General features: G+C 30.1%; 6 protein-coding genes across 6 annotated transcripts; 2 read left to right on the top strand and 4 right to left on the bottom strand.

The window, feature by feature from the left end:
- Positions 1 to 355: 355 nt before the first annotated feature.
- Chro.80580 (hypothetical protein) lies at positions 356 to 1,276 on the bottom strand. The annotated part of the gene is made up of 1 exon (XM_660926.1): positions 356 to 1,276. One exon carries the CDS (start codon positions 1,274 to 1,276, stop codon positions 356 to 358), a length of 921 nt encoding a protein of 306 aa, XP_666018.1.
- Positions 1,277 to 1,501: 225 nt separating this feature from the next.
- Chro.80579 (hypothetical protein) lies at positions 1,502 to 1,840 on the top strand. The annotated part of the gene is made up of 1 exon (XM_660925.1): positions 1,502 to 1,840. One exon carries the CDS (start codon positions 1,502 to 1,504, stop codon positions 1,838 to 1,840), a length of 339 nt encoding a protein of 112 aa, XP_666017.1.
- Positions 1,841 to 3,570: 1,730 nt separating this feature from the next.
- Chro.80578 (hypothetical protein) lies at positions 3,571 to 4,029 on the bottom strand. Its single annotated transcript, XM_660924.1, has 1 exon — positions 3,571 to 4,029. One exon carries the CDS (start codon positions 4,027 to 4,029, stop codon positions 3,571 to 3,573), a length of 459 nt encoding a protein of 152 aa, XP_666016.1.
- A 557-nt stretch (positions 4,030 to 4,586) lies between these two features.
- Positions 4,587 to 5,060, bottom strand: Chro.80577 (hypothetical protein). Its single annotated transcript, XM_660923.1, has 1 exon — positions 4,587 to 5,060. One exon carries the CDS (start codon positions 5,058 to 5,060, stop codon positions 4,587 to 4,589), a length of 474 nt encoding a protein of 157 aa, XP_666015.1.
- Positions 5,061 to 6,465: 1,405 nt separating this feature from the next.
- Chro.80576 (hypothetical protein) lies at positions 6,466 to 6,786 on the top strand. Its single annotated transcript, XM_660922.1, has 1 exon — positions 6,466 to 6,786. The coding sequence occupies one exon, from the start codon at positions 6,466 to 6,468 to the stop codon at positions 6,784 to 6,786; it is 321 nt and encodes a 106-aa protein (XP_666014.1).
- A 288-nt stretch (positions 6,787 to 7,074) lies between these two features.
- On the bottom strand, positions 7,075 to 8,052 carry Chro.80575 (Pfs77 protein). Its single annotated transcript, XM_660921.1, has 1 exon — positions 7,075 to 8,052. The coding sequence occupies one exon, from the start codon at positions 8,050 to 8,052 to the stop codon at positions 7,075 to 7,077; it is 978 nt and encodes a 325-aa protein (XP_666013.1).
- Positions 8,053 to 8,980: the final 928 nt, after the last annotated feature.

The raw sequence follows: 8,980 nt of genomic DNA, 5'->3' as shown, positions 1-8,980 counted from the left end.
CATATAGAGGGTTTAGCTCTCTTTGGAGAATCTCTGAGCAGCTTGGTGTAATTTTTATTATGGTAATAAATAAGGAGACTTTCTCTTTAAGGGGTAAATCAACTTTAGACTTTGTAGTAGATTGGAGCGAAAAATTTATTCAGTCTGGAAATGAATTAGTAAGCTAATGATATTCTCATAGTTTTACATATATTAGCCCCAGCTGGTCAGCTTCAGCTATTAAATGATGATATTTTATCCAAAATTGAGCTTATGGTTAATAAAGCTATCAGAAGTTATTAAGATTATTGAGATAAATCGTGCCTAAATGAAAAGAAATCTAATTAATTCTCATTTTATTGGATTAGTAATACTCTTAATAAATATATACATAAGGAACTAGTATATTTGGGGCAAAATAATAAGGATTTCCATATGGTGGAACATAAGGATTCCTAGGATAATATGTTGGAATAATATTATTAACAACTTCTGGCTTATGATTCCATTCCGATGTAGATGTATAGTTATAGTATTCATGCTGTTGTAATTGCTGTAAATGTCTTTTATTCTCATTGTTTCTGAGCTTATTTTCTGTATTACTACTTTTCTGGTTATTTGATCCTTGTTTGATATTCTTCTTTTCGGTACCTTCTTCATCTTCATAAGTTGGAAAATGGCTAATAACATTCATGGATTTATCATATAAAACCATAGTTTCATTATTTATTTTAAGCTGGTGTTCTAAAGAAAGATACAAAATCATTTCGTCATCTATTGAATAATCAATGGCTTCAACTTGATAACTTCTAAGTACTTGATCATTAATTGGGACGGTTAAACTCATCTTATTCAAAGGAGTAACAAAGAGCCTATTCATATATAATTCTAATACTGATTGATAATGCCCAGAATCATAAGTATGAGCAATTTTATTACTCTTTTCAGAACCATTATCGTATTCAGAAGTCACACTCTTCTCCATAAAGCTATGCCCATCAGCTACTTTCTGTAAGCTTGGATTGAATATCTCTCTTTCACCAGCTTTTGAGGGGAAAATACCTTGGAAATAAACCTGGATAGGATTTCTTCCATTTTTATCAAAAATTACAAAGATTAAAATCAGAGCAATAGTTGTAAAAGCTGCAACTAACAAGTAAGTCAGACAGTTCTTAACTCTTTTTGAATGTTTTTGCTGGCTCAAAGTTTGACTTTGTTCTTTTATTTCTGGTGATATTTCAAAATCATTATTACGTGTTCCAGACCACATTTTTGATTCATCTTGTATTTCCTTCATTTATAATTAAATTAACTTTAAACTTTTTTCTATGAACAACTTCAAATTCCTGGTAATTTTTTAGTTCGCAAAAAATTGCTGATTTCTAAGTTTGCATGCATTTGACTATCAATACCAGACAATGCAGGATGCTCGGATTTTTGTAAAAATAGGCCACATTAAGCCTAAACCTTGGTCGATTAAGGAAAATTAAGCTGCGATTAAGAAATTAGTAAGTCTTAAAAAATGCCCAAGTTCAGAAAGTTTGTGGTCGAGTCTTTAAGTTTGTTATCTATGGTTTTACTAGTTCATTTAAATGGCGTAAAATCTCAGATTTATGGCTCAGCTAAGGATGTTCTTAGCCAAATAAACACTAATAACTATCCAAATTTCTCTGATCTCACAAATTATCCATATTATTTACCAGAAAAGGCAATTATTGGGTATGACTCTCCATCTTTAAAGGAAAATATATACAAAGTTGACGAGTATCATAATAAGAGGGATTTAGATCCTAGTCATTATAAGGAATTTCAGAGACAGAAGGAAGAGTTTAGCGAAATAGAAAAGACAAGAAGAAGGTAAATTAATAATAGCTTGGCAACTCGTTTAAAATAGGTTGCCAAACAGTCTAATAATTTAACTTTATTAACACCAACTAGAAATCAAGAGGCTTATAAAGAATTTATAAAGCCACCTAAACAAGGACATAAGTCCAGGAAAGACAATGCGAACAAAATGATTGTGAAGAAGATGTTGGAATATGAGAAGATGTATTCTAATAGTACAGAGGCTGAAATTAATCACGAATGTATGTTTATTCAAACTAGTATTTAAAAACAATAAATAATTATATTCTAGTAATTAGAAAAGTTGAATCTCCTATTGAAGCAGAAAGAATGGGAATATACCCTGTTATAGATGAATTAGAGTGTAAGTTATTATTTTTAACAACTAATAACAATTAAATTCTTCCAGACCTTGATAGAAAAGTGTATAAGTATCATCTAAGAAACAATAATAGAAAGAGAATCCACTATAAAGCTTCAGATGCAAACCATTTGGCATACTTTTATGATATAAATGCCAATTGTTATTGGTTTAGATCCAATATAGACCCAGAGTGCCTCACATATGGTAAGCTTCAAGTAATTATAAAAAAGTTAACTTCATTTAAATAATACAAAAATACCTTAAATATAATCACAGAGGAAATCTACTCCAAAACAAGGGTTGATCCTACATTAAACGTTGCATTTGATAGCTCCTCTTATAATAGACTACCTCAGGAGTACGGTCAAGATCGAGAATGCGTTGCTACTTATAAGGACCCCATTACTAGGAAGAGGATTTGCATTAGAGAAGGTAAGTTTCAACAGTGTAAAATTTTTGATAAAAGAACAAGTTGTTTACAAATTAATTTAGGAGAATACTTTGACAACCTCAAAAAAGGACCCCACAGAAATGGTTATATTGTTTGGCACCCTGAAAAGTCCAAACATTCTGTTGAAATGGACATTTTCAGTGAAGAATATTTCCAAAGTTAATTGGTAAGGCCTATAGACATCTGAATAAATGATTTTTTAAAACGTTTTATTTGAATCTTGACTTTTTTTATTGACTATTTTCAAGTCTAAATATTTCTGTCAATTTTGGCGGGTTATTTGAAATATTAACTAATTAATTAATTGATGGTTAGGCAATCAATTTGTGGTTATGATACATACAAATCAGGATTGTTTGATATTTACAATAGTGGGAAGAAATGACTCCCCCCTATATGAAGTAGATTTGTCTAATAACACAGGGAAAATAGGATCGAATGGTTGCGCCGACGAGTTATTGATTCATGCTTCATTGGATGCATTGGATGAGAATACTTGGAGAAATTCAGCATTGTAAGTTTATTAAATTTAAGAAAATAGAAAAATTTGATTGATTAAACTTTTATTTCAGGTATATGAGAACAATTTATAAGCTTGGAGATACCCAGATTTCGGCATTTGTAACACCAGGACACACAAAGTTTCTACTTCTACATCATGGCAAGAGCAGTGAGAATATAAGACAATTTTTTAATGAGGTTAGAGATTTGTACGTAAAAATCCTAATGAATCCTTTCCAAGAGGCAAATCAGCCAATATTAACACCTTCATTTGATGTAAGAGTCAGACAAGCAGCAAGAAGGCTACTTTTACAGTAGCGGTCGCAATACAACTTTATAAAAAAAAGATTTACAAAACAGAGTAATTACGTAATACAGTAGATTAACTATACTATATCTTATAGGCCGATTGTGATTCAATGAAAACTGTTTAGCAGCATCCTGATCTCTTCTTCTTAGCTATCTTTGTTGCAACTGGAGGAATGATTCCTGGGTTGATCAAGCCATAAGGATCATAAGTATATGGCATTGTCATAATTCCTGAACCTCCATATTGATTTGGAAGATAGAAGCTACTTCCCATAGCGGAGCCATAAGGAGCAGAATAGCCACCTGAAAGCATATTTGGGTCGAGTTCATACATTCCTGGCATTCCGACACTTGCAAATGCTCCACTTCCCATACTCATTGGGGCTGAGCCATTTGGAGGGAAGAAATAACCACTTCCTCCTGCCATAGATTGGAATACCATATTTTGGCCCATGCCGGAACTGTATGGTACACCTGCAGATGCTACTCCTGCATTCATTCCAATCTGAGCTTGTGCTCCTGCAATCTGTTGTGTTTGTTGTTCTGGTTGCACTGCTTGTACATTAGATTGTTCGCTCATTTTTTTAATTTCCTCTAATCTAAACAGTGAATACTAATATTTTACTCTTTTCTATGATTTATGTCTTAATTACTTCTTTAAGCTTTGAGTTTTATCGATATTTCAATTAAAAAAATCCCCTCAAATTAGCTCCTTCAAACAAATTCCTTATATATCAATTATTCTTTATTTGCGCAATTTATTTGTGTGGATGAGGGATTCAAGTAATTTTACACCCCATTGCTTGTTTAGGCGGGAAACGCTAGCGGTAGATTCGAGTCTGTGGGGTGAAAGTATTGCATGCAAAAAAAAAAAATTCAAAATTGATTGTGAGATGTCGAATATATATGAAATACACATTTTTTTTTATTAGTGTTAAATAATAAATCATACACAATGTCAGTCTCTTTTTTGATTGAATAATCTATGTTTAAAAAAATAGAAGTTTTGTTAAGGATGACGTAGATAAAAAAGGTTTTAGCAATTAGCTTTGAATTTAAATAATTATTACAAATAGATGTTTCATTACTAAGTGGCCGGGACTTGATTTAAAAATTATACTTCCTTTTCAATTTTTTTTATTGGGAAGAAAAGCCCATCTGATGGTGGCAAACCGACTGGAACAAGCCATAAAAACGGATTTTCACCAAATACACTTTGGATGTTTTTATATATTCCTTGATCATATGTAAATCCCTAATTATAATGCACAATAAAAGGCTGATTATTAAAATGAAGTAAAAACTTACCTTTTCTTTACTTCTTTTTTCGCAAAATTCGATTGTTGTTTCATTTCTTGAGGTAATATATGCGTGAAATAAGAAGAAGGGAACTACTATAATGAGTAGCACTGCACTGAAACAGATTCCCAGCGAAACAAGATATAAGTGGCCAAAGGTTACATTTTTATCACTCCAAATATTGCTCAAAGTGTTAATTTGACTAAACATCATGTACGTAAGTGAGGCACATCCATAAAGAAGGGCAAGAAAGAAGAATTTATAGTTGAAATATCCAATACAATTTCCAAACCATGGGCAATAATGATCCATTCTTAGTACATTTCTATTTAACTGGCGACAATAATGAGCTCTGTCTGGTTTATATACTAGTTCATATTTGCAGAATCTTAATCTTCCATCATCTTTTCTTTCAAATATTAATTTTGGATCTGGAGTATTTCTCCATTCTTCAGTTACAGGAACTCTACCTGCATCTGTAAAGAAAGATTTGAATAATGAGATTTTGTATAATGTAAACAAAAAGTTTATAATGATAAAATCTCTAACACCTAAAGTTATTGAATTGTAATGTACGATTTCTTAGTACCATATAAATATTTTGGTGCCCTTTAACTTACCTTCTTGAAATTTTGATTCAACTCTAAATGCTTTAGAAATTCCAATTTGAAGTAATGGTAATAAGTGGAACTAATTAGGTTTTAATTAGTTGTAAATATTTGGTTTGTTTTTAACAAAAAAACTTACTGCAAAGTATATGAAGTAAAGTATTGCCGTTAAGAATAAAACAAACTAGGTAGAGCAGAATTAGTTTTTGATATTATTATTTCAAAATGTATGATTAGGATATTATTACTTACAATGAATGGTAAATATTTTGTAATTGAAATTTTTTCTTCCATATTCAAACTTTCATTATAAATTCAAATTCAAATTAATTAATTCAAGAAGAATTCCTTTCTTTTGTTTCTTCCAAGATTTTATAATTGACCAACTTTGCCCAATAATATGTTTTCAATTACACTTCTATTTCAAAGCCAAATTTTTTTTTTATAATTTTAATGTTTCAGCACTGCTTTTTATTCATCTCCCCTCTACCCAAATTTTTTTTGCATGCAATTTTTGTTGACACGTCAGTGCCAATTTGACTAGTACCGGCGTAAATCCACATGCAAATAAAAAAAAATGGGGTAATGATTCTAAGGCGGTTGTAACATTGGTGCATGCATTTAAGAATGATTATAAATTGCTAATAAATGACAAGCAAAAAAAAAAAGACAAGTTTTTAGTGCACAGATTTTTATCTTGTAAATAATAATTCTAAAATCGGAATAAATCAAGGTATAAAGAAGAGAATAGAAGAAAAATGATTGTTGGAAAGAATTAACTGCGAGGTTAATAAGAAAAAAAATATATATTCTATTGTTCTAATATTTTAATTAAATAAGCCAAAAAATTATGGAATAAAATATAAAAGACAATATCACAGAAGATTTGAATAAAATATCTCCCTTTGACAGGTTTTCAATTTCATAGTTAATTTCATAAAAATTTTTATACTATAAAAAATAACTGAGCGGGCTAAGTTTATGCTATATTTTACATTACATCTTTGTGGGGAACGAGTCAAATAAAGTAGTAGAGAAATTAACAATTTTGAAAGTTAAATCAAAGCCTTGTAAGTACTTTTATTAAGGGATAAAATTTCTTATGGCAAATGGTTGCAGCTTTAGAAGAAGTAGTCAAACATATTGAGAACAATTTTGGGGATATATTGACCTTGTCAGAAATTGATAATAGTTATAAAGATAAAATAATTGCAAAGGCTACGCTGGGACTTCAGCAAAATAAGGATAATTTTAGCAAATTTAATGAAAAAAAGATTGTAAGTTTAGAAATAAGTCAAAATGGTTTCCGGATTTTAGAAGAGGAAGATTCAAATTTCTACGAAACTATCGAGGGATTTTTGTATTCACAAGTTCCAGAAATATGGATAAAGTATTTTGAAACAAAAATATCAGAAAAACTGCAAGAATAAAAATGAGCAATTATTGATTATTAGTATTATTATTTATTTAAGGAAATATATTTGATATCTATTGAAAAAAAAAAAATTTGATTGGTGATACTAAATCATTATTTTTTCCATTACTATGATTTTTTGCCTTTGCTATTTTTTGGATAGCAAAATGATATAATAAGATCAATTGTTAGCAACGATATATTTAATAAGAGTGCTTTCATTGAAAAAAAATATAAATAATGTTCTTAGTTACAATACCCATATCTTTTATTCACAATGAAAACATTCTTAAATAATTCAAATCTATTGATTATTTGGATGTGGGGGCATTACTCTAACATTTACTGGCATATTTCCTTTCATGAATTGTGGCATTCTTGGCTCAACTGGTTGGCTTCCTTCTGGTAATGGGAAGGGCGAGCTATTGATATCATTAATATGAGCTAAGTTAGCATTCATATTTGGGATAGAATTTGGTGAAGAAACTACATTATTATTTGGTATATTGTAATCCTGAGCCATATTGGTTTCTCTACCATCTGGGCCAACTGTAACTTTAACTGGTGGTAGATCCTTAATTTCTGGCTGCACATAAGGCACAATAACTGGAGCAGGGCATACAACCTCAACATCAAACTTGGGTACATATTTAACAACTGGTATATCATCATAAACTTCTTTCCATTTATATCGGATAACTTCTATTGGCTCTTCAATTTCGACAACTTTTGGAACTACCTTATCAACAACATCTACAACAACCTCTTTTTCAGTTACTTTATCAACATATTGAATTTGAGAAATTTCAATATAAAGGACTTTTTGTTCACCAACAAATTTTGGAACGAGTTTTGGTACTTCCCTAACTTCCCAAGTTGGTACGTATTTTGGATTGAACCCAACAATATGTTCTAAATCAACCACCTTTTCTACTACAGTTACATTTGGAACTTCAACCTCCTTCTCTTGTACCTCAACTTCAAGCTTTGGAACTTCATGAATAACTTCCTGATGATAAATCTTTGGTAAGATCTTATCCTTAATAATTGTTTGAGGTACCTCAATAATTTTATCTCTTCTTTGAATCTCCTGTACTACAGGAACTGTAATGAGTGGAGCTTGATCTACTTCCAATCGATAATATCCTGATGATGGATGCGCTTGATTTGGGAAGCAATTATTGTTTACTTGTCCCATTTGTGCGGGATCTACCCAAGTTGCTGTTACTCCATCTCCTACTGATGTATGGAACATATCATTTGGTTGTTGTGGCTGTTGCATCTTTGTTATTTTTTTCTAAATTTATTAGATCAGCTAAAATGATAATAATTGTTGATATCAATGCTCTATTAATTGTTTTCTTACAAGATCTATCAAATTTTCCAGCTAATCTGTACTAAATTACTGTACTAACTCTATTGATCTGCCTATAATCTTGTGTTCTTAAAACTCAAATTCTTAAAGTCTGCCCCTTAATAACTTTAAACTCTTCTCAATTTCTTATTCTTGTCCAATCATGCAACCTTTACCTTTTTATTTTTCTCAAAATTATTTATTGGTATATATAAATATATATCTATATGTATATAAATATATATTATATATTTAACCACTCTCTCCCTTTTTTATATTTACTCCTTTGCTTTTTACATGTATTCTATAATATTAGCTTTTTTTTCTCAATAATACACACAATCCTGGAGACGAGACGTTATGTAAATTGGCGGCAACGATCAAATATTAGATTTACAAGAATTAGTAAATGGGCAATTCAATCAATAGTGAGAAAAAAATGTAAATTAATATAATTATGTAACTGTAAAAGTGCAAGAGAATAGTTTCTAATAAATATAAAACAAATTAAACGAAGAAAAAATTTCATTCATTTTTTTTTTGGAAAAATTGTATCGCTTCCGTACTAATAAATATAATACCCTATTTAATATTAACTGATGAAATGTATGTGCGCGCATTCAAATAGATGTTGGATCAATATTAAATATGATTCATGAAATAATAAAGTAGTTTTGCATGTAGAAATTAAAAGGATGTGTATGCATGTTTTTATTTTTAATAGTTATTTAAATATAAACTTTTTGAAAATAAAAAAAATTTTTTGTGATTTTTGCATGCATAATTTTGCCTCCAATTTTTGGTAAAATTCATTGAGAATGAGTCTTTACCGGAACTTTTTATTTTGGTATTAACC

This window comes from Cryptosporidium hominis, assembly GCF_000006425.1.
Source record: "Cryptosporidium hominis TU502 chromosome 8 CHRO018192, whole genome shotgun sequence".
Taxonomy (NCBI): domain Eukaryota; phylum Apicomplexa; class Conoidasida; order Eucoccidiorida; family Cryptosporidiidae; genus Cryptosporidium; species Cryptosporidium hominis.
This window is presented reverse-complemented; position numbering and strand designations above follow the sequence as displayed.